Source organism: Petaurus breviceps, unplaced genomic scaffold (assembly GCF_028583685.1).
Source record: "Petaurus breviceps papuanus isolate PSGF00001 unplaced genomic scaffold, PetGlider_PUasm1.0 138, whole genome shotgun sequence".
Lineage (NCBI taxonomy): Eukaryota > Metazoa > Chordata > Mammalia > Diprotodontia > Petauridae > Petaurus > Petaurus breviceps.
The window spans coordinates 28966733-28992275 of NW_027185694.1; the positions used below are offsets into that span (position 1 = coordinate 28966733).

The window sequence follows — 25543 nt, forward strand, 5'->3', positions numbered from 1 at the left end:
CGACACCTCCAATCACTGTTCATTTATTTCAGATGTCTTGTACTTACTTATCTGTGAACAGCCTGTATCCTAATAATAGAATGTAAGCTCTGAGAGGGTAGGGGATATCTCCCTTCCATTTCTGTATCCCCAAAGCCTAGCACGTGCTTAGCACATAGTAGGCATTTAATATATTGACTGGTTGATTGCTAGTCACAAAGTCAGTGCTCAATAAATCTTCATTAAATTAAATTCATTAAATCTATCACTAATTCACTTACACAAAGACTGTTCTTCTTTTGATTCTCTTTCAATAAGAGTTCCCACATTAAAAAAAAAAAATTGCACACATACCATCTCTGACTTTGTGATGAGAAAGCCTGGGCTGACCTGCTGGGACTCACCCAAAGCTTCCCATTAATAACTGGGAGGGATTTCACAACACTAAAAGTAAAGCATTTTAAAGAACAGTAAATGAGAGAGATCAAATATGTTTTTCCGTGGCTTAGAACCTGAACATCACAGAGTCATGCTGTGAAAAAGTGGCTGAGAAACCAAGAGCTCGTCATCACCTCTGTACGGTGCCATCGATGCAAGTCCAGACAGAGTTAAGAAATGTCTCTACTGAACTCAGAAACCGAGTCCTCAGAGAGCAGAAAACTCATGGAATACTTTGCGTTTAAAGAGAGCCTTTCATCTCGCCCCTCAAAGCACTTCCACTCCTCAATTACTCTTTCAACACCTTCTTGCATAGGTTTGATTAACACCCCCACCCCACCCCACTTTACTGCAGAAAAAAAATATAGTTTCTGAGAAGTTAAGTAATTTGCCCAAGGTCACACAATGATTTAGAAGCAGGATCAGATTAGAAATTCACAAATTCTAACCCTGGCCCTGAGATCAAGATCACTTTGAACCGGGATCCTCCTCCTCCTCCTTCCTATCTTTATTACCGCCACGGTGGAGGAGGTCGGTCTGAGAAGTCGAGTCCATTTCTCCTTCTGCATTAATATTCCCTTCTCCTTTGCACAACCGGGATGCTATCCCTCCTCCTCCTGGGAGCGGCGAGCTCACTCACACCCCGCGAGTCTATTCTTCTTGTCTCCTCCCCAAAGGAGAAAGAAAGACCACTCGCTGCCCGTTCGCTGCTCACCCACCCGCCTCGACCTTCTCCAACTTTTCCACCATCTGTCCGTCCCGGCCAAGCAAACTTGAGGACTGCGCCCGGCTCCACGCCGAAGTTCCCGCGGGCCACGGGCCCCACCCGGCTCTTCCCCGGCCAGTCCGGACGAGCCGAGCCAACCGGGGCCGGGGCCGCAGACTTTGCTCGGCCCGGGGCGGGCACAGCCCGCCAGCGCAGCCCCGGGGGAGGGGAGGGGAGAAGGGGGAGCCTTCCTGGACCCTGTCCCCGCCCCCCCCCGCGGGCCTGGCCTGGCCTGGCGGGGCCCCCGCTCACCTGGTGCAGCTCCTCGCGGCACACGGCGCAGTAGCGCTGCTCGCAGAGGACTCGCATCTTGGTGGAGCAGCGGAAGCACACCGGGTGGTCGCACTTGCCCAATGCCGTGGCCTCCAAGTCTCCGCAACACAGAACACAGCTCCCACCGCCCCGCTCCGGAGGGGCGGCCGGCGGCGCGGCCCGAGGCCTCCCAGGCCTCGCCGGCGCCGTGCTGCCCGCCGAGGCCGCCATGGTCCCGGAACGGGCGCGTCGGGCGACGCCGCGCGGCCTCCGTCCCTGTTCCGTTCTGTCCCGTCCCGTCCCGCCCCGCCCCGCCTGGTCCCGCCTTCTCCGCGTCGACGTCACCGCCCTCCTAGCAACCACACCGCCCGGCGGAACTGTGCACTGCCCCTTCCGGCTGCCAGCGAGGCGCCGACTAGAGAGGCTCCGAAGCCACGAAATGTTTCGGCTCCGTCTCCACCCCTCCCTAGAGCCGCCTGAAGCCACGCCCCTCGCACGTGTCGTCCGCCCCGCCCAGGGGACTTCGGGGCAGGGGAGCTGGTTTGCATGACCTCAGCCTCTGTGACCCCAGCCCGCATGACCTCAGGCCACATGTCCCCAGACCCCACACCCTCAGTCCCCAACAGTCCCAGCCTCCACAGTCCCAAACCCCATTTCCCTAGTCCCCACTTCCCCAGTCTCCCCCAATCTCAATCCCCATGTCACCAATCTCCCATTGTCCTAGTCTAACCAGCCCTAGTCCCTTCGTCCCTATAATTCCCTACAGCCCCAGTCTCCTTAGTCCACCCCGTGTCCCCAGACACTAGTCCCTGTGTCACCAGTCCTTCAGAGTCCGATCCCAGTTCCTATATCTCTAGTCTCATCGCAGAGTCACAGCCCCCTAGCAATCCGGGCCCCCAGGTACCGAATCTCCCTCGTCTCTAATCTTTCCGTTTCTCATATTCCCGGTCTCCCTAAATCCCAGTTCCCATGTTCCAGTCACTGTTATGCCAGCCTCTACAACTGGAGTTCTTATAGCCCAAATTCTTGAAGACCGAAATCTTCCACAATTCCAATCCCCACAGTCCCAGGTCCTGTGATCCTTCTCAAGTCAACAGGCATCTATTAAGGGTTTACCATGTACCCACTGAGTACCGTGTACTGGTATTGTTATAGTACTGACTACTGTGTTACTGTTCGGAGTAATAGGAGTACAAACCCAAGTGGAAAAGGAAGAAAGGAATACAAATCCAAGAAAAATCCTCACCCTTAAGGAATTTACATCTCACTGGGGGAAGATACATAAAAGGAAGCTGGAAAGGGATGGATGAGGGAGAGAGATGAAGGTACCCATCCTGGTAACTTTGTAGAGAAAGTCGGGAAGAAGAGTCAGGAGTGAAGCCTGGTAAGGAATGAAGATGTGGGTAACCTACGCATCTACCTAAAAATGGAGGTACTAGGAGGAACCAGCCAATCAGAGGGATGGGTCACAGGTTACCTCCTGTGTGTCAGGTTCAGGGCTGGGGTAGGTTTTAAGGATGGAGAGGTTTCTGGGGCTTGTGTGGATGCCTGTAGGGTTGTGGTTTGTCCTTAGATTGCAAAGAGGACCATGTCATGAGGGAGATGATGACATGACTTGCAATTGATTTTGATTTGAGTGAGGGAGGGCTGTGCAAAGTCACCAGCCTCATTTTATCCTCCAGAGCCATCTGGGTCCAGTGGCCAGATATCGATCAGGACTACTGGAGATAGCCCAGGAAGTTATGGGAAACCTTGGCCCCAAAGTAGGGAGTCAAGGAGAAAAGTCAGGGGTGAAGAGTTAAGAGGAATAAAGACTACCCTGTCAGAGAGAGAAGCCTAATTTCCCATTCTCCCAATCCTCTTTGGCCCCAAATTGACTACTTCTTTTTTTTTTTAATTTATTTATTTACTTTTAGTTTACAACATTCAGTTCCACAATACCCTAAGTTCCAAATTTTCTTCCCCTCCCTCTTCTCTCCCCTCCCCCCCCCATGGCAGCATGCAATCAAATATAGGATCTACAAATACCTTCACATTAAACATTAGTCAAGTTGTAAAGAAGGATTATAACCAACAGACTGAACAATGAGAAAGAAACAAAACAAAACAAAAAAGAGAGCAAGTAGATTGCTTCAATCTGTATTCAGACTCTGTAGTTCTTTCTCTGAATGTGGACAGCCCTATCCATCGTGAGTCCCTTGGAGTTATCTTATAACCTTGCATTACTGAGAGGAGTCCAGTCTATCAAAGTTAGTCATAACAGATACTATGTGTCTGTAATTGTGTACAAAGTTCTGGTTCTGCTCTCCTCACTCAGCATCAGCTTATATAAGTCTCTCCATGTTATTATGAAGTCCATCTGCTCCTCATTTTTTATAGCACAATAGTATTCCATTACATTCATATACCGCAACTTGTTTAGCCATTCCCCAATTAATTCATATCCCCTTGATTTCCAATTCTTTGCCACCAAAAGAGCTGCTATAAATATTTTTGTACATATGGATACCAAATTGACTACTTCTGATACTGTTAAATTCAAAATTAAAATTCTTAAGGGTCCCAAATTCATGCCTCTTAGGCAAATATTAATGAAAATTCCTGAGTGATGGAATGAAGGAACTATCCTGAGAACAAAAGTGTGACAGCTGGTGTTGGCTGGTTCCAGAATTCTTAGGGCAGTGACCAAGAAGGTTATGGACCATCCTGGGAACAATGGAAAGGACTATCCTGGGGGAGGAGGAAAGAAGAGAAAAAAGGAAAGAGATCAGGCCTTTGGAAGTCCTTGGGCAGGGCCGGGATGGCCACCTTTCCTTTCTGGGCATTGTTATGACATCTTGGCTCCTCTGTCTTGAGAATCCACAGCTTCCTCCACCCTCAATCACTATCTTTCAAGGGTCGAATAACTCAGATTGGTTCTTTCTAATAGGACATGTTAGTCTTCCAGAGATGGAATGGAAATCCATCCCATTTCCCACTTCCTGCCTTGTAACTGGTGCTGAGGAACTGTCCAGCTTTGGTTTCACAAATTATCAGGAGACAAAAATCTGAAGCCAGATAGATCCTCCTTCCAAGAGCAGGAACAAGTTCTGGATTAGTTTCTGCAAGAAAAAGATACAGATTTCCTTCACATGTTCTGGTAGCTCAAAGAAGAATCATGATTTTGGGTGTTAAGACCAGAGTTCCTCAATTGAATCCTTGTCTCTTTGAATGAGGGCTGAATTGGATACTCCTGACACCTCAGACTTGGCTAATTCAAATGTCTCTAGGCCTGGGGAGTTTGGAGGAAGGACTGTAATTCAATCTACGGGAATTGGCATCAAAGCACCATTTGGAAGGAGAAACCCCTCAGAGTGCATTAGGGAAGGAAGGGAGTCAGGGACAAAAGTTTAAGAGGAGATTTTTTTTTTATCAAGGAGACTTTCATCTTCCAATGCCCAGAGTCTGAGACTAGCCCCTAAGGTATTCTCCAACCAGTACCAGAGCAAGACCTCTTCAGAATTGAGAAGTTAGATGGGCTTATCCTGGATCCCTCAGTTTCCCCTTTTTTATCTTCCTTCCTCATAAACACACCTGGGGCACCTGATTGATCAGTTCACTCTATGTGTATATGGTAGGATAGAAATGTGCTTCCTTGTTTCCAAATCTTGAAGGGTTTAAATGAGCTAAGATATTCATTCTACCATGTTGTCTCCCTAAGGAATTCAATTTAATTTAATAAAAATTTATTAAGTGCCTGCCAGACACAGGGGGCTGCCAGGTGGCACAGTGGATAGAGCACCATGCCTCAAGTGGGTTCAAATCCAGCCTCAGGCACTTACTGTGTGACCCTGGCCAAGTCACTTAACCCTATTTGCCTCAGTTTCCTCATTTGTAAAATGAGTTGGAGAAGGAACTGGCAAACCACTCCAGTATCTTTGCCAAGAAAACCCCACATAGGGTCCCAAAGTGTAACACACACACCTAAAAAATGACGAAATAACAACTAAAACCAGGTGTGCTATTCTCTCTACCTTTCCAGTCTTCTTACACCTTACACCCCACTCCTGTCCCCCCATACACTCCAGTGTCATTGGCCTTTTGACTGTTTCTCACACAAGACTCCACCATCCAACATTTTCATTGGCTGTTCCCCATACCTGGAATATTTGCCCTTATTTCTGTCTCCTGGCTTCCCTGACTTACTTCAAGTCCTTGCTAAAATTCTACCTTTCCCCATTAATTCTAAGGCCTTTCCTTTGTTAATTATTTCCAATTTGTCCTGTATGTAGTGGTTTGCACGTTGTGTCCCCCATCAGACTGTGAGCGCCTGAGAGCAGAGACTTATCTTCCACCTTTTTTTGCATCCCTAGCACTTAGCACAAAGTACCAGGCACATAGTAAGTACTTCATAGATGCTTGTTGACTGATTTAATAAATGTTTATTAGTGGCCTAAGTATCAGGAACTCTTCCCAGCTCGGGCCTCAGAAGGATTATGACGGAATTTAGAGCTTTTCTTCTAAAAATAAACTCCCTGAAGCTGAAGAGAAGGAAACCACTAGAACTTTAGGAGTCATTATATTACTCCAAGGTTTAAAATAAGCTAATTATTAATGGAATCAGTCAATAGATGCTCATAATCTAATGGGGGAGATAACATGAAAATAAATATGCACAAAGGAACTATAAATAGGATAAATAAGAAATAACTAACATAGGGCTCTGCATTACTGAGTCCTATGCTGATATTAAGTTTAATGTAAGGAATCTGGAATTACTAGATTGCTACTGTTTAACAGAAATGTTCATATAGCATTTCTTTTGCATTTAAACTGACTTTCACTGCTTGTCTATAGTTAATGAGCTAAACTGTTTGCATGTTTGTTTTATACCTTTGAAGTGAATGTTTCTTTGTAAAAGCTAAAAAAATAAAAGTGGGGGAGAAGAATCTGGAAACACCTCCTGTAGAAGATAGAATTTTAGCTAGAACTTGAAGGAAGTCTTGAGACAAAGAGAAGGAGGGGAGAGCTCCAGGCATGGAGAACCACTCCAGTGAAAATTCTGGAAGATGGAGTGTCTTGTACAAAGACCAGCCTGGCCAGTGTCACTAGGTGACAGAATACATGGCAGGAGTAAGGGGTAAGAAGGCTGGCAAGGTGGGAGAAGACAGGTTATAAAGGGTTTTGAATTCCAAATGAAGGGTTTTATATTTGATCTCGAAGGTAATAGGGAGTCGCTGGAGTTTCCTGAGTAGTACAGGTGACATCATCAGACCTGTGCTTAAGGAAGACACTTTGACCTCTGAGAGGAGAATGTATTGGGGTAGGGAGAGACAGGCAAAAACCTCAGCAGACTCCTGCTATAGTCCAGGTGTGAGATGATGATAGTTTTGCATGGAATGTATTAGAGAGATGTTATGATGGTAAAATCAACAGGCCTTGGCAACAGATTGGATATGGGGAGTGAGAGACAGTGAGGAGTAGGGAATGACACCTGATTTTGCAAACCTAGAGGACCAGGAGGCTGGTGATGTCCCTGACAATAATGGGGAAGTTAGGAAAAGGAAAGGATTAGAAGATAAAGATAATGTATTCAACCTTGGTCATTTTGAATTTAAGATGGTTACGGGACATACAGTTTGAGATGTCTTTTTGCAATTGGAGATGCCAGACTAAAGTTCACCAGAGGGGTTAGGACTGAACAAGTAGATCTGAGAGCCATCAGCAGAGAGAGAACGGAATCCATGGGAGCTGAGGAGATCACTAAGTGGAGTAGTATAAAAGAAGAAAAGAAGAGGAATGATGATCTACAAGAGTTCAGAATCACTGAGATAGAGGAAGTATGATTGGAAAAATTTAATAAGGGAAAATTTTATATGGATACTTAATGTTCATAGGGTTGTGCCCTCAGGAAAGAGTCTTTCAGAACCTTGGGCAGTTCAGGAGAGGAAACCAGTACTTGGAATAGAAGAATTAAAAAGAAATAGAAGAAATGGTTACTTCTCTTTAAGTAAGAAAAGAGACTAGGCATGGTACCCACCACAAGAGCAGAAGACTGGTATGATAGAATTGTGCTTCTCCTCTTTCTGTAGAAGGATGAAGAAAATACACTAGAGACTGATAGAATGACTAGAATGGTGTTCTATGGTGTTCTATGGTGACGCACACCATAGCATCAGGGGACTAGTACAGCTTTTCTCTTCAGAGGGAGCTGGAGATTGAAGGAAAAGTGAAGTACTATGGATTGATGCCCTCTCCTCTTGTCACAGCAGCCAGAGGCTGGTACAATGGAGTGGCCCTTTTTATGTATTTGTTTTTAGTTTTCAACATTCATTTCTATTTCAAGTTCTAAATTTTCTGCCCGTTCCTCAGTTCCCCCCTCCCCAGGACAGCATGCAATCTGAAATAGGCTCTGCACATACAATCACATTAAACATATATCCACATTAGTCATGCTGTAAAGAAGAATTAAAATCAAAGGGGAAAACCACGAGAAAGAAGAAATGAGAAAGAGAGAGAAAACAGTCTGCTTCATTCTGCATTCAGACTCCATAATTTTTTCTCTGGATGTGGATAGCATTTTCCATCAAGAGTCTTTTGGAATTGTCTTAGGTTCTTGTATTGCTGAGAAGAGAAGTCTATCAAAGTTGGTCATTGTACTATGTTGCTGTTACTGTGTATAATATTTTCCTGGTTCTGTTCACTTCACTCCCCATCAGTTTATTTAAGTCTTTCCAGGTTTTTCTGAAGTCTACCTGCTCATCATTTCTTATGGAATAATAATATTCCATTACATTCATATACCACAACTTGTTCAGCCATTTCCCATATGTATCCCTTCAATTTCCAATTCTTTGCCACTACAAAAAGAGCTTCTATAAATATTTTCATACATATGGGTCCTTTCCCCATTTTTGTGATCTCTTTGGCATACAGACCTAGAATTGGTATTGCTGGGTCAAAGAATATGAAGAATTTTATAGCCCTTTGGGTATAGTTCCAAATTGCTCTCCAGAATGGTTGGATCAGTTCACAACTCTACCAACAATTTCTCCACATCTTCTCTAACATTTATCATTTTCCTGTCTTGTCATGTTAGCTAATCTGACAGGTATGATGTGGTACCTCAGAGTTGTTTTGATTTGCATTTCTCTAATCAGTAGTGATTTAGAGCATTTTTTCATATGACTATACATTGCTTTAATTTCTCCATCTGAAAACTGCCTGTTCATATCCTTTGATCATTTATCAATTGAACCCTCTCATTTTATACATCAGGAAACTGTATCATACTGTGACGGACAAAGGTAATTGGGCCCTGCCTTCTCATTGTGTTCTTCCTTCCTTTCTCTCCCTTTTTCTGAGTAGAGTGCTGGCCCCGGAGTCAGGAGGACCTGAGTTTGGACCTGGCCTCAGACACTTCACACACACACACACACACACACACACACACACACACAACCTAGCCGTGTGACCTTGGGCAAGTTACTTAACCCTAATTGCCCTCCAAAAAGCAATAATTAATAATAATAATCTCTCTTTCTTTTGAAGAACTTTTTGGATTTTTTTTAAATGCTCCAGACTTGACTAAATTCAATTATACCCAGTCTCTGCCACTCAAACTATATATGATCTCCCATAATTTAGCTTCAGTTCAGCCATACTAGGACCTTGACCATTCCCCTCCCCAACCTTCCATGTCTGTTTTCCTTGTATAAACTGTCCCCTGAACTTGGAATGACTCTCATCTCACTTCCACTTCTTAGAATGCCTAATTCAGTTCAAACACCACTTCCTTTCCTGAGAACCCAGGTGCTAGTGTCTCCCACGCCCCTAAAATTACCTTGCAATAATTTCTCATATTTTGTACATATACCATGCCAACTACTCATATAACCCCGGCAAGTCGCTTAACTTCTCTGGGCTTCAGTTTTCCCATATGTAAACTGAGGTCAATTAGTGAACAAAAATTTTTTAAGGGCTATAATATGCCAGGCACTGTGTTAATTGCTGGGGATATAAAGGAAGAAAAAAAATTGTCCTTGCTCTCAAGGATATTACAGTATAATAGAGAAGACAACATGTAAATAACTACATGTAAATAAGAATACACTGGAGATAATTACAGAGGGAAGGTATTCTTCTTTCTCTCCATCCTTCCCTCCCTCCATCTCTTTCTCCTTTCTTTTTTAATTTTATTTTATTTAGTATTTTATTTTTCCCTAATAAGATGTAAAAACAATTTTCAGCATTCATTTTTAAAACTTTGAGTTCTAAATTCTCTCTCTTCCTCCCTTCCCATCCTACCTTATTGAGAAGGCAAGCAATTCAATATAGGTTACACATGTGTAGTCATGGAAAACATATCCATAACAGTCATGTTGTGAAAGAAAACATAGACAGAAAAAAAACTCAAGAAAAAGAAAGTTTAAAAAAGTATGCTTCAATTTGTATTCACACACCATCATTTCTTTCTCTGGGGATGGGTAGCATTTTTCATTATTAGTCCTTCAGAGTTGTGTTGGATCATTGTATTGCTGAGAATAGTTAAGTCATTCACAGCTGATCATCTTACAGTATTGCTGTTACTTTTTGTACATAGCACATTTCACTTTTCATCAGCCCATTCAAGTCTTTCCAGGTATTTCTGAGAGCATCCTTCTCATCATTTCCTATAGTACAATAGTATTCTATCATAACCACATACCACAATTTGTTCAGCGTAATGGCTCTTTTCTTCTGGGGGAGGCTGGAGACCATGCAGGAGATGTGTGTTATACTAATACACAGTAGAAAGGGAGATGGCATACACAAGGAAAATGGCAACACAAAGACAAATGTGTAATTGCAAAGATATCCTGGTAAACTGCTATGAGAGGTAGAAGAGTCTGTGTTTCAACAGTGCCTTGAAAGACGAGAAAAATTTCAAGTTCCTTATCTTTAAAATGAGAGGGCTGAACCAGATCATTACTAATGTCCCTTTTCCCTACAGATCTAAATCTAATGATACTGGACCACTACTCTGGGGGACAGATCACTTATGGGTAAGGGCAATAAGGAAGACTTCATGGAGAAGTAGCACCAGAAATGGACCTTGATGGGACAGAGGAATTTCAACAGACTGAAATGAGTTTTGAGAGAGTCTCTTCCAAACATGGGTGCCTGCCATGAGAGATACTATGAAAAAAGGTATAGAGGCAGGATGAAATTAAGGGATGATGACAAATTCAATTTGGTTGGAACATAGAGCAACTAAAAATGCATGACATTTTAGAATGATGGGTTGGAACCAGGTTATATAGGGCTTCCAAAATCAGGTAAAACAGTCTGGTCAGAATGGGTCCTTTGTTCTAGATGAGTGGGAAGACACATAGATAAAATCAGATAGAGTGACTGATTGTGGCCTTAAGTATAGTTCCTGAACATCAAAGGAATTCTACCATTTTCTAAATGCATTCTTATCCAGCCTACTGATTGGTATATTCAGAATTTTCTAGGATCTGCTTGTCATATCTAGACTAATACATTTGTGAAGGGCTCTTGTTCTCTGTTCACCTGGATATAAAACAGGGCTAGCCCAGGCTATTGTAGGACACTCAGAATCAGCATTTATAGATGAAACTGGGAGGAAAACAGAAAAAGAATGGAAAAGATCTGTCAACATTTCTATGACAAACTTGTCTTCATCAGTGACAGTGGACCCACCACATTTGAACTCTAATGTCCAAGCCCCAGTGTACTGCATGAAGTGAAAATGATATTAAAGAAATCAAAGACAGCAAGAACAGATGGGCCAGACCAAACACACAGAGGTGAAATAAGACCAGACTCTAACAAGGTGATCCACAAACTATCCTTAACCTACCATTCCAGCTTTATGTTATACCACACCCTGTTAGTTATTCTAACCTGGGTAGGACTGGGACCAGAATGTGTTGCTTCATATCTTAGGATCAAAACAAAGTTTGACCCTTTTTATGTGTACATATATCATCCATTTGGAACAAGATTATTAAAGATACGAAGCCTTGAAATACCAAAGTGCACTAGCATACTGATTGAATTAAGAAGTTTATTGGACAACAGGAAGTCACTGAAGTTTTTTGGTTGGTTTTGTTTGTTTGTTTTGGTTTGGTCCGGTTTTTATGAACAGGATGGTTTCACGGTCAGACCTTGCCCTTAGGAAGATGGTTTTGGCAACTGTGTATCAAGAATAGCTAGAAGAAGGTACAGACTGGAGGCAAGGGAACTAGTTAGAAAACTATTATAACAGCCTAGGAAAGGTGAGAAGGTACTGAATTTGGTGGAACTAGTGGGAGTAGAAATGAGGGCATGGATGAGAGAGGTGTTGGGAAGGCAAAAATTATAGGATTTGGCAACTGATTGTATGTGAGGAATGAGGAAAAGGGAGAAGTCAAGAATGACTCAGAGGTTTCAAGCTTGAGTAAAGGAAAAGATGCCTAGGCTAACAGAAATAGGACAGTTGGGAGGAGCCACACGTCTCTAGGAGATCATGAATTTGGTTTTAAACAGAATTTGAAGTGTCTGATGGGGATATCCAACAGACAAAGGTAAATTTGAGAATGGAGCTCAGAACTGAAGACATGGATTTAGCAGTCTTATGACGATATGATTGATAATTCATCCTGCCATTTGAACCAGAGATCCTGCCTTGAGAATTTAATCCTTTCATTTTCAGAATTCCTACCTTGCCCTTTTCTTCCTCGAAATCTGATAGGCTTACATGGCCCTAAATCAAATTGGCCCTAGCCATACTTGACTCCCTAGAAGTTTTTTTTATTTCCAACCAGGTAACTTACTGCTACATATTCATCTCCTCACCCCCATCCCCTTCTAGTTCAAATCAGTACTACCATTGCTACTGAAAAGGATTTGTCAGTTTACTCATTATCCCTCCACTCCTTATCCTTACAACTTCTCATGACAAATTGCCCTTCTCTAGACACTACTATCCTAAATGTATAGTCTCCCTCTGTTAGAATATAAGCTCTTTGAAGACAGGCACTCCTTGCTTTTGTATTTGTATCCTTAAAACTTAGCATAGTGCCTAGCACATAGTAAGCACTTAATAAATGTTTTTCATTCATTCATTTGACAATTAAATTAAAGGGTAAGAATAAATAGAAAACATCAAAGTTAAGTGTGCAGAAAGAAGAGCGCTAAGGACAGGGCCTTAGGAGACACCCATATGTATAGGGTTGAAGGAGGATGAAGAGTCAGTGAGGAAGACTAAGAGAACTCTGGTCTCTGGAAAAGGGATAGGAGCCAAGAAACAAATATTTAGTGATTCTAACTATGTGTTTGGTTAAGGACTCAGTGTTCAGAACTGATGAGGCCATGGTTAATCTGGAAAGATGAATGCATAACATATTTTGTAGAGGAATAATAATATATGTGTGTTTTTCTTTTAGTCATTTGGTATCTTCCCTTTTTTCAGATATTTTGAGAATGTCTCCCTCAACACTCTCAAAATTGTGTGTAGATTTCTCCTGTATACACTTGATTTGTCTAACTATTCTCATCTTGGTTTTCTTTAATACCATGTTCACTTGTTTATGGAGACACTGAAGACTAAGATGTTAGAATCCAAGTTTGGTAGCTCCACTATCATCAACAAAGGAAACAGTTTGATACACAATGGTGATGCATGTTTTGCATTTTTTTTGTTATTGTCCTCCGGGTTTCATTGCTAAGTGTTCTTTGGATGATCTGGCTTAATTCTTACACCAAGCTTTCTAAAACCTTATATTTCTCATTAGTACTTCTCATGGTTACCATGTTCCTTCTCCACAGGGTTTTACCATGATATGCATGGATTCAAAACGGATAAAGAGAAATCTTTCCCCCCGGCCATTGCAAACTTTATTCACATCTCAGGCAAATCACCAGTAATCAAATACGAAGCATTTAATTGAATCACACTAACAAAAAATTAACTAATAAGAAAACCTATGCTGTAAAATATTTTATAATCCTCCATAAATCACTGGAAAACAATTTCCAGCACAGTCACCTACTCTAGGGGAGACAAGATGCAAACGCCTGAGAAAAAGGGAAGGCATCTAGAGAGTGTCTTGCCTCCCTAACAAATAGCCATAGGTATAGTGAACCCTTATCTCCTTTATATTACTTTACCTGATCATACTGCTTATAATATTCTATCTTCCTCTTCCTCTGTGAGATTTTGCAAATGAGTTCATTCTTTAAACTGGCATTGCCCTGTGCTATCATGTCTTTCTAGTTGGCAAATAAATCGAGTATTTTTTTGCTTATTTGATTTCTAAGCTTCTATGTTTCCTTATATCAGCTAAATATCTATTAAGAAATGGTGATAGTTGGGGCAGCTAGGTGGTACAGTGAATAGAGCACCAGCCCTAGAGTCAGGAAGACCTGAGTTCAAATCTGGCCTCAGACACTTACTAGCTCTGTAACCTTGGGCAAGTCACTTAACCCCAATTGCCCTGCCTTCCCTCCCCCAAAAAGCAAAAAAAAAAAAAAAAAAGGTGATTGTCTCTGTGTCTCTTCCTTTATCACTTTGTGGGCAAAGATAGCCCATCTGAATGCATCAGACTGAAACTGCCCTAATTAATTGTATACCATATTGTCTTCTGATCTTATGCTAGGACATTTCTACATACCGTGTTTCCTCGATAATAAGACACTGTCTTATTAAATTTTTTTTGGACAGAAAAACACCAGAGGGCTTATTTTCAGGGGAGGGCTTATTTTAATGAACATTGACAGCAATTTTAATAAACAGGTAAATGTGAACAAAAAAATGTACCTTTATTCAATAAGCAAATCACTGGGGAAGAACAGGATGACGCGCTCACTGCTGCAGCTCTGATTGGATGCAGCTCCGAGCGCGGCGTGAGTTTCACGGTGGGGGGGGGGGGGCGGGTGCAAACGGGGGGTACCATAATGTAGTGTGTAGCGCGGGGGATCACCTTCACTACAGTAGCAATCTCAATAGGGCTTATTTTCGGGGGAGGGCTTATTTTAGAGGGATCTTACACAGTAAGGGGAGGGCTTATTTTCGGGATAGGTCTTATTATCGGGGAAACACGGTAGCAATCCCAGGCTGCTCCATTGCCACCTTCACAGGATGGTTTTCCCAGAGGACAGCTTCTCCAGCTTCAAGATACTATTAGTCTACATTTCTAAAACTGTAACTCACAAGTCCCCACCAATGTGTTTATCTTTAATAGTCAGGCAAAGGACACTATTAACTCAAAGCAAAGACATTTATTGAAATGTCAGAGCAAGAAAAATAGCAATGAAACATTTCCCTTATAAACCTCAGGCACATTCTTCCATAAATATGTCTAGCAAGAATTAAAATGAGCATAAGTGTCAAGCAGAGGTACATGAGTAGAGAATCATAAATGTAGGGAATAGGTGTGGCAAAAAAACTGAGGTCATTTTCTGAGAGTTTTCATCTTTCCTCTACTGAGATGGACAGTAGACTGAGCCTGGACTACCAGGGCCTTTCTTTAGCTCATTGGTTTCTGATAAGGGCTGGGACAAGGATTCACAGCAGCAGCACCTTCTTGGGAACGACTTCCTGCCTTCAGTAAAGACAGCAAGGACTGAGAGTTTGAAAACGGTGCCCCAGCAACAGGAAACTCCATCCTTTCCCTTAGGTTCATTAGTCACTGACCAGGGTTCAGTGACTGATAATTCCCCTTTTATCAAGTCTTGTTTTATCATGATCCAGGAGCTGTTGATCAGGATTAGGAATAGGATTCTTGGATCCAATGTCTGTACTTCAGTGGAAGTGAGTTATTTTCTACAGTCTTTGACCTATTTTCCTTCTTGACCCAGAAGCATATTTTCCAATGTTTGTCTTGACCACTTTTTCCTGTGCATCAATGTTATAAAATATTAAGGTATATGTTGTTTAATTTGAGAGGGTTTTATCAACTTCACAGAATTTCTCTATTTGTCAGCCTCTATAAAGGATGGTACATGGGATACTGTTATATTTGTATTGGTCTTTTTGTTTATATTCATCATGAGCAATGGAAGATGACCAAATGTCTAATGAAATAATATTTGTTGTTCAATTCAGTTAACTATTTTTAAAAATCAAATTATTTATTTATTTTTAGTTTTCAGCATTCACTTTTATAAGATTTTGAGTTCTCTCCTCTCTCCCCTCCCTCCCACCCCAAGACAGCATGCAATCTGATATAGGCTATACATTTACAATCATTCATTAACTATTTAAGAGCACCTGCCCTGTGTAAGGCACTGTTCTAGGCTCTGGAGATACAGTAAGGGGTCTGTGATTGAGCCCCATTTGTAAAATGCTGTAGGGTAGAATATATCCTAATTTTTAGATAGAGATGTGTCCCAAGGGGTAGCCTTGTCCTTCAGGTAAGGAGCTAATGCTGTGGCTACAGGTATTTGGAAAATTACCTTACCTATAGCAAGTACCTCCCTTCTCTCCCTTCTCTCCTCCACTTTGGCCCAGGCTCCTTAGGCTCAGTCTAGGTTATAAAATGTAAAATCACACACACACTTATAAATACACACATGCATATTTATTTATATGTGTGTATATAAACACATACATGTATACATATACATACATACACATACATGTGTATGTACATATATATAAATTTATCACAAATTTATAAAGGGAAAATCTCCAAATATAATTCAGATCTCATTTGCCATTAAGATTTTTATTTCCTTTACCAATCCACATGATGCACAAGGAAAACAAATACAAAAACTTTTACTATTCAGCACCCTCAGTACCCTGCCTCTGATATGTAAGTTTCCTCTGAGTTTCCCTGAGCCGGTCCCATGTTCAAGGTACTATATGGGTCTATATTCACTCAAAAAGATAGCTCCCAAGCCCCTGCCAATGTGTTTACTTCTTTTCTTGTCAGACACGTGACGTAATTAGTTCAAAGCAAAGGCATTTAATGAAATAGTATAAGATTTGCAGAAGAATATTCTCTTCTTAAATTCAAGGCTTATTACCACAAATATACAACATTATGGCATCCTTACAATATGGAAAATCCACATAAAATTTTTGGCCCTCCCTTTGTACCAGAGAAGAAGTCTGAATTTTCCTTTATCTTTTATGGGACAGTATATAGTACCTTACTGTAAAATTTGGGTTAAGTATTTGGTAATAGTCTCTGTGTTATCTGCTGGCCTTTATGTGTTGTCTGTGGTTTCCATAAAATTCTCCCCAAATTCCCGTTTAACTTCTTGTGCTGACCCTCCATATATCAAAACTTTGAGGGAGAAAGTTGAGATGTGGAAGGGATAACTGGGGCACACAGGTAGGAAAGAGAAACTCATACCAACAATACTGTAAGACCCCTGAAGTCTTCTGGTGATATCAACACATATCACTTTACTGACCTCATTTGGCTTCTTCCTCACTGGACATAGCATCTCTGCTAGGTCTTTCTTCACTGGACCACATTGTTCTAGTAGGGTCTGCTGGTCACATCGTCTCTACTGGCACTGTAATCTTTTCTGGAGCAGGTCAACCATCTCAGCTTTAATCCACTAGGATATAGTGCCCCAAAACCTCTCCCTGACAAGAGCAGGCTGATAGATCTTTAACCAGAGTCACCAAACTCAGCTAACAAAGGCCAGGTAGCAGGCCTTTTTGTGATTTCTGTCCTGGCCTCAGTTATAGATGTTTAGCAAAGGGTTCAGACAATCTAACACACTCCCAAGATCCTCTCTGGCTTAGCTGCATATCAATTCAAACTAGAACAAAAAGTAGCCTCAGGGGGCAAGGTCAGTATTCTCTACCCTAGTAGGCAGAAATCTTGTCTTTATTATGCATATCTGTTAGTAGCAAAGCTTGAATGCTTTGATTTGCATTTTCGTGCTCAAAAACCTAGGTCTCCCCTCAATTGTATGAAATAAAAAGATGTAAAATAAAGTTTTGAGATGCCTCAAGTGGCTAAATGTTTCTCAGAAATTAAAAGGAATTAAAATTTCACATTTTCACTCTTCCCAAGAGAATTGATGCTCCCAGAAGCTGTTGACCTTTTTGTCTTTCCCCCTTTCTCCCACTACCAATATCATAGTCACAGAGTTATAGAATATTCTGTCTCACTAAACCTAAGAAAGAAAATTTGAACAACTTTTTTGAGAACATTAAAAAAAAATAGAAAGGGCCACATGAAAACACCGTGGATTTTAATGGACTAGCAAATTCACTAATGGACCATTGGAGTGCTAATAATCAGCCCTGGAGGAGGTAGGGGTGCTATCTATAATTACTTCGTGATGGTCCTTTCTCTAGCCTCCTCACCTACCCCAAGCCATCATCCTTAATCATAGACTCTCAAAAAGGTTTCTGTGTCCCAAAGGCAGCAGGAAAGGGTGAGGAGAGGCCCATTGTCAGAGAAGAGTGGCGGTGGGTTGGTACTTCATGCTAATGGATTTTCTCCCAGTTCACTCTGGGTTGGCTACAGGCAATACACAACTTCCCCCAAGTCCTTGAAAATGAGCGGAGGTGGTGCCTTAGGGCTCCCCTCCTGTTCTTAATACTCTCCTAGGCCACAAATAAACACACTAGGGCTAATCCTCTATTCTTATCCTGACCTCAGAACTTTTATATCTTCATCCACTTTTTCCTCCTTTTCTCCTGTCTCAGAGAATTGAAGAGGGTCGTCATAAAAAGATGAGGTTTAGGCCAGGGGTGCTCGAGACCCCAAAATACCAACACACCAGGTCTTGCCAAATGAATTTGACTAAAGTCTTCTCTCAGCCAAAGAAAAGTAAAGTTTATTAAAAGTTCTCCATATTGGGTAGACGCTTAAGGAGCCTTGTATTGTAAGGCTTGTATTGGACACAGAGCAAGTCTGTGCTAGAAAACTATATGGCGCTCTCACACCACATGGAGACAAGATGGGGTTTTATATACAGAAAGGTTGTGGGAGGAATCTAGGGATGGTCTATGGGAGGAGTTTGGGGAAGGTCTTCAGTAAAAGTTAATAAGGTTAATAACAGTTGATTTGGGTATTGATATTTTGATAGGCTCAAGGGTGGGAAGTAGATGGACAATGGAGGGCCAAGCTAATAACAAAAGTTTGGGCAGAGCCACAATGAAAGGCTTATGGCCTCATGCAAATGCCTCATCAAATGGGACGATTCAATCAGAACTCAAGGGGGTTCCTAAAGACTGTACCTCATCATTATGAGGTGATGCCCTTTTAAGGTTAACTCCTCCACTTCTATTCTTGTCTCCTTTGAGACTTTGTTCCATCAAAGATCATCCCCACTCTTTTCTGCAACTCTCATTTTTACCACCTTAGAATATGATGTCAGAGTTGGAAGGGAGCTTAGACATCATTTGGCCAATGCTTTCATTTTCTAAGTGGGAGAACTGAGGCTCAGAGAAAGAAAACAATTTACCCAAAATCACACAGTAGATCAGGGACAGAACCAAGACCAGGACCTAGGTCCCCTAACTCCCAGACCGATATTCCTTGTCTTGGGCATCATCTCATCTTCAGGCTTCTTCTGTTCACAGTGCCCAGCATAAAATGTTTGCTTGTTGATTGATTAGGTATGATGGGATGGGGTTCCAGCTGGACCCCTAGAAGGAAAAACCATGTCTTTGGGACCTGGACCAAAGCCCCAGAACCAAGATCTCTGGCATTTGCCTGAGGCACCAAGCCCATCCCAGTCAATAATCCTTTTAACTGCCCTTTCACTGAGGCTCTCTCATCACTTAACTCCTTCCTTTGTCTGCATCTGCTCCTACTCCAGGTTACTTGCCACTCCTTAATCCCATCCAGATATTCCCACTGACTTTCTGTATAAAATATCAATCTTACCCTCATCAATTGCACAGATTCTTAAAATCTGGCTTATTTGATTGGCATCACAAATACAGAAGACTCACTAGGAGTCTGGCCCGCCCAACTGGTGTCTTAATAAATTTGCTACTTGGACTGAAAGAAGGCTCGAATGGTTGAATTCTTTCTAGGCAGACCCTTGCCCTGTACCCTTCCATTTTGGGATTCCCTATGCTGAGGTTTTGGGTTTAGGGGTGGTCAAGACCCCAAAATACTAATACGTTGGGTCACGCCAAATGAATTCAACTCAAGCCTTCTCTCAGCCAAAGTAAAACAAAGTTTATTAAAGATTAACCATAATGTGTAAACTCTTAAGGAACCTAAGTATTTATGATGCTTGTATTGATAAATGGGGCCAGAATAATCTGATATAGACTGAGTCTGAGCTAGACTGAATCTGACCTCTTCATGGAGGCAAGATGGATCTTATATACAGAAAGATTGTGGGAGGGATCTAGGGTGGTCTAGAGGAGGGCTTTGGGGAGGGTCTTGAAGAAGAGTCTAAGGAGGATTTTTGATGGAACTGAGGTCAGACTCCAGGAATGGGATCAAAGGTGGGAAATAGCTGAAGGCTACCTGGAGATGACAGACAATGGAGGGCTAGGCTAGTTTAAGGGTAACAGATTTGGATATAGATATTTTGATAGGATCAAGGGTGGAAAGTAGTTGGACAATGGAAGGTTAGGCTAAGTTTGGGCCTAGGATAATGAAAGGCTTATGGACTCAGCCAAATGCCTCATCAAATGGGAAGTTTCAAGGGGGTTCCCAGAGCCTAAACCCCATCATTAGCACCCCAAATCTCATCAAGTAGAATTAAATAACTTCAGAACTAGAAAGGAGCTCAGTAAGTAAGCTTACTCTTACCTGACACATTTCTGGCAGGAGTGGGAATAGTGCCAACAAGGGAGATTAGTCAATTAGGAGATTAATTTGCTTGGAACCAAAAAACCTAGAAGAGGGATAGCATTGGAAAGGCAGGTTGGGGGTCAAATTGTGGAGGCCTTTGGGTGCCAACCTGAGTCTGAATCTTATTCTATAGGCAATAGGGAGCAATTGAAGACTTATTTTTAGCAAATGAGGATTTGTGCTCAGACTTTTGCATTAGGAAAATTACTCTGGAAGCTAATGATGATTGGAGAGGGGATGAAACTAGTAGCAAAGCCAATTAGAAGGGGATAGGCAAGGATATGATGGTTCCTGGCTCATTCCTGTAGTCTCTACTACTGAAAAAGTTTAAGTTGGTGGATTGCTTGAGCTCAGGAGTTCTGAGCTACAGTAGGCTAAGCTGATTGGATGTTGATTTGAAGTCTAGCGCCAATATAGTGATCTCTGGTGAGCAGGGGGCCACCAAGCTGCATAAGGAAGGGGTATACTGGGCCAGGTGAGAAATAGAGCTGGTCAAAACTCTTGTGCTGGTCATTGGGATCAGTAGGATGTTCCTCACAGGAGAAAGAGGAGGAGGAAGAGGAAGAAGAAGAAAAAGAGGAGGAGGAAGTAGTAGTAGTAGAAGAAGAAGAAGAGGAGGAAGAGGAAGAAGAAGAAAAAGAGGAGGAGGAAGTAGTAGTAGTAGAAGAAGAAGAAGAGGAGGAAGAGGAAGAAGAAGAAAAAGAGGAGGAGGAAGAGGAAGATGTAGTATTAGTAATGGTAGTAGTAGTAGTGGTGGTGGTAGTAAAAAAAAGAAGAGAAAGAAGTAATAGTAGTAGTGATGGTGGTAGAGGAGGAAGAAGAAGAAGAAAAGGAAGAAAGAAGAAGGAACAATGAGGGTCTTAACTGGGAAGGAGGTAGAAAGAAGGGGGCAGTCACAAGATCTTTGCAGAAATAAAAAGGAAAGTATGAGGGTGTGTGTGCGGACCGGATTAGCGTGTGGTCAGTATATTTCTGTGAACTCTCTCTGCATTTCTCTGCTAGCTGCCTGTGCTTTGTGTACGTAAGCATCTGCTTGTGTAATATCCTGAGGCTGATGTCTGGGTACAGCTTTTGCTACCCTCCATGTGACAGATATAACACTTGGGATTTTGTTTTAAAGCAGTTTGACATGCTGAATTGTTTTATCTTCCCTCAGCCTGACTGGGGTGTATGTATGTGTGTGGAGGGTGTGGGGTGAGCAGAGGAAGAGCTCATTCTTCAATTGGAACTCCACTCTAGCAAAGAAAGGTTGCCCAGGGAACCCAAGGACAAAATTCTCCTTTATTCCCCAAAAGTGTTCCCCTTACTCCTTATACCACCGCCCTTACCTATAAAACGTCAGGTTGAGGATCAATAGACAGGGACTGATTGGTCCCTGGGATCTCTGGTCCAGAAACAGTATTGGAGTCATCTAATAGCACACTCCCTTCCCCTTCCCTTTCTTTGTCTCATTTTTACTTAGCCTTAATCACTGAATGAGTGTTGCATGAGACAAACTGAGATTTTGCACAGCCCTTCCTCATTTAAATCCAAGTCATGACATCTTCCTGATGTCACGGTCCCCTTTGAGAATGAAGGACAAACAACAACCCTTCCCCTAAGGCAGGTGACAGATTGCAGTGTCAGGCAGGGACTATGTAGAAGAGGGGGTGTTAGGTGACACATTCTGAGATACTAGGGCCTAGGGAGGAAGCATTTTGCAAGCTATGTGCCCCAAAGCAGTCATGCTCCCTGAAGCTCCTGGCCTCCATTCCCATCCCAATGATGCTGATGCCATCATTGCATGTCAATCAAGTGCCAGTTCCTATGGTGTCTTAAAAGAGCCAACTGGGCCAGAATTCAGCACAGGAGTCTGGAACTGAACTGGGCTGGGGATGGGGGGGGCATCTTCCCTGTGAACCCTTCGCATGGTAGAGGAGATAGTTGTGACCTGAGCCATAGACTCTCCATTCAGATACACTATAAGGTGTCTTCTCGTATCCATGGTAGATGTGTCTCAGTTAACAACATCCTGCCTGGAAGAAGGATGTGTCATGAAGATGCATCATGGTCAAAGGGGACAGTGACTAAGCTTGAGGGAAATTGACTTAACTTGAAAGGAAAATGTATAGACCCTAGTGAAGTGAATAGCCCTGAGGAATCACCTAGTCTGGTAGCTCAACACCTTTGTCCTGAGGAGCCCCTAGAAGATTTAGGAGGAATTCCTAAACTCAGAACTAGGGGTAGGTTTGGTATCTTCTCATTTCACAAATAAGAAAACCAAGACCCAGAAAAAGGTAGGACCCAACATAAAATTACACAGTACAGAATGCATGTAATATTACATAGTATATATTATTACATAGTTACATTATACTAAGTAATCATTACATTATTACATATAGAATTATGTGTAATATATAGTCCATATTATTACAGTATGGTAATATACAGTATGGCATAGTATATATTTAGTATATATGTGTATATGCATGTATACATATACATACATACACACATATCTCTCTCTCTCTCTTTCTCTCTATCTATCTTATGGACTGTAAGGACATCATCCTATCTCTTTAACCAATATTTGATTCAAATTAACAGTCCAGGTCTTTGGCTATCTGAAGGCTAGAGCACTATGTAGCCAGCACAGCTGTGAAATACAAGTGTCTGGGGCAGAAGCAAAGGGGTACATGGGGCCACAACTACAGACTTGGGGATCAGGAGGAGAAGGGAGATGAGGGCCAGGTTCCAGTGCCTAGAGGAAATCCAACCTCGCCTAGTTTAAGGACTGAAAGGAGGGGAGAGTAAGGGGAGATTAAGATTAAGAAATCAACATTGTGAAGAATGACAGGGGCGAAAGGAGGAGGAGGGAGGGAGGAGGGAGGGAGGGAGGGAGGAGGAGGAGGAGGAGGAGGAGGAGGAGGAGAGAGAGAGAGAGAGAGAGAGAGAGAGAGAGAGAGAGCTAGAGACTATAAAGCGACAAGCCTCCCACTTGCGCCTTCCAAGTCCTTCACCACTTCTCTGACCAGAATATCCCCAAACCCCTGAAGCGATTCTCCAACTCCCAGAGCGGAACTCCAAATGAAATAAGACAGAAGAGAAGTGATAGCACGAGGGGGCGTGCCTCTACTGCCATGCCATCCCTCCTCCCCTTCCAGTGTGCTCAGTTATAAGCTGAGTGGAGCCCGATCCTATACAGTGGCATCTTCTGCTACCCTGCTGTCAGCTGAGGCTGTTTCAGCACCAGAAACTGAAGAAGCAGCCTGATCCCTAGCATCGAAATCCCAGTCCCGACCCCTCCACCCCACCCCACCCCCGCCCCAGACTGTGTCCTAGGCCAGCGCGACCCTGATTAGACCCTAGGTGCACCCCTTACGGACCGAAGCTGGCCCCAGGCGAGGACAGCAACCCCAGCCGGTTCTGAGAAAGACCCCTAGCTGACTCGAGGCAGAGCCAGGCTGCACCGTCTACTGACCCTGGGCGGCCCCCAGACTTATCTCGGCAAACCCCACGAAGCTTCCAAACGCATTCCTTGTTGATCCCAGGAAGCTTTCAGCCTCCCTGCCAACGACTGCTCCCAAGTTCACCTCCTGTGGATCCTAGGGAAGCTCTTATCTCAGCCTCACCTTCTCTCCCCATCCCGGGCTGCTCTCAAACGCACCCCTGGCAGAGCCCGGGGAAGCCCCTAGTTTCATCCCCTGCACACCCAAGACAGCAACACAAGTCTACCCCTTGCCGACTTGGGGTATCCCTAGGCTTCACTCCTGCAGAACCCATTGGTTCCGCGGCGGCTGCAGCCCAGTCTGCGCCCAGGTCCCGAGCGGGGCTCACCACTGCTTGGGGGAGGAGGAGCCGACGTCCTGGCGCGCCTCGTGGGTAGGACCTGGCTAGGGCCCCCGGCCACTACCGGGGTGTCCTGGAGGTCGCTGCTGCTGCTGCTGCTCCTGAGCTCGTCTGCCGGTGCTTGGTACAAGCACGTGGCAAGCCCCCGCTACCACACAGTGGGCCGGGCTTCGGGGCTGCTCATGGGCCTCCGCCGCTCCCCTTACATGTGGCGCCGCACTGTGCCATCGAGCCCGGGCCAGGGAAACAGAGACTCGAACCGGGAGCTCTCTTCTTGGACTGAGAAGCCTCCTGCCTGGACCATGCTTTTGGAGGGTGTCCGAGGAAGCCCAGCGGAGAAGCGGCGCAGGAACCGCAGGGAGCTAAGAGGAGGTCCCTGGACAGGGAACCCGAGTTCGAGCCGTCTTTTCCGTAAGGAAAAACCCAAGGACAGTGCACCCCCTCGGGGCCAGATCCGAGACTTCTTGTGGCTGGATCTCCATCCCCGACCCTCCAGGTACTTGAGGCTCGGATAGGAGGTGGGACAGGCGGAGGTAGGGGGCATGGGTGGGAGCAGGCTACCCCTAGAGGGAATATGTTAGTATGAGTTGTGTTGGTCCCTAATCCCGTGAAAGTATGATTGTGTTTAGTGTGAGAGTAAGGGTACGTGCAGGGGATGTGTCTGAATCAGTTGAATGTATCTATATGAACTTGTCTGCCCAAATGTCCCATGCATGTTCAGGGTTGCTTGATCCCCAGACTTACCAGAGGCAGAGGATACAGATACTTGGAGACTGGGGCTTTGGGAAGGGGGAGGCTTGGAGATATGAAGTAAATGTTTGCATGGAAGCAGGTACCTAGGGAAATCCTCTCCCTCCTCTCTAGTAGGTTCTAGCTGGGGGAGAAGAGGGGCACCTGGGTCTTCCCTTCTTTACTCAGCTCAAGTTCCTTGCTCCTTCCCTTACAGAGCCTTCGGATAGTAGACAACACCTGTGCTCTCCATCAACTGTGGCATTCCAAAGCCTACAGATCTCTTCCTGACCCCAGTTTTGAATGTCTCCGGATCCCAGAGCCTGTATTTCAGCTGCATTATGGCCTGTTGTGGGGTAGAGGTTAAGAGGGTAGGAGCAGACAGATCACAGAACCCTCAGGGACAGTGACTCAACACTTACTGGGGTCTCCCTTTCCTTGGAAGAATCATTGTGATTTTGTTGGGATCTGTGTACCTTCCCTGTCTCATTGTAGGAATCTGTTCTCATTAAAAATGACAATTTAAAACGCATCTGACCTTCTCTGCTTTGCTGTTTTCACCCCCACCTTACAGCTGGTTCTGGAGGAGGCCAGTAGGGAAGGAGTCCAGAGTTCTTCCTTTCTTCCCAGTCCCATGTGTACTTTGGTATATTGCCCTACAGTGCAAATAGTGGTGTTGTGTTCTGGTAAATGTCATCAACCACCATCCCGTTCTCTGTAGATCTCCCCTCTTCCCGGGGGAAAATTCAATTCCTCCCTCCCAACTCATACTCAGGGTCGTGGTTAAGTT

General features: G+C 43.6%; 2 protein-coding genes across 3 annotated transcripts in view; one reads left to right on the forward strand and one right to left on the reverse strand.

The window, feature by feature from the left end:
* Positions 1-1682, reverse strand: part of ZNF598 (zinc finger protein 598, E3 ubiquitin ligase) — a 35297-nt gene extending 33615 nt beyond the window's left edge. Inside the window, exon 1 of one of the 2 annotated variants that reach the window (XM_069062807.1) lies at positions 1436-1682. In XM_069062807.1, coding sequence (XP_068918908.1) covers positions 1436-1666 — 231 coding nt within the window. In that variant the 5' untranslated portion in view covers positions 1667-1682. The remainder of the gene's footprint in view (positions 1-1435) is intronic. The other variant, XM_069062802.1, reaches the window with a different exon arrangement.
* Positions 1665-25263, forward strand: NPW (neuropeptide W). The gene is made up of 4 exons (XM_069064316.1): positions 1665-1932; positions 2202-2335; positions 23937-24520; positions 24971-25263. The coding sequence occupies exons 1-4, from the start codon at positions 1665-1667 to the stop codon at positions 24981-24983; spliced, it is 999 nt and encodes a 332-aa protein (XP_068920417.1). The 3' UTR covers positions 24984-25263.
* Positions 25264-25543: the final 280 nt, after the last annotated feature.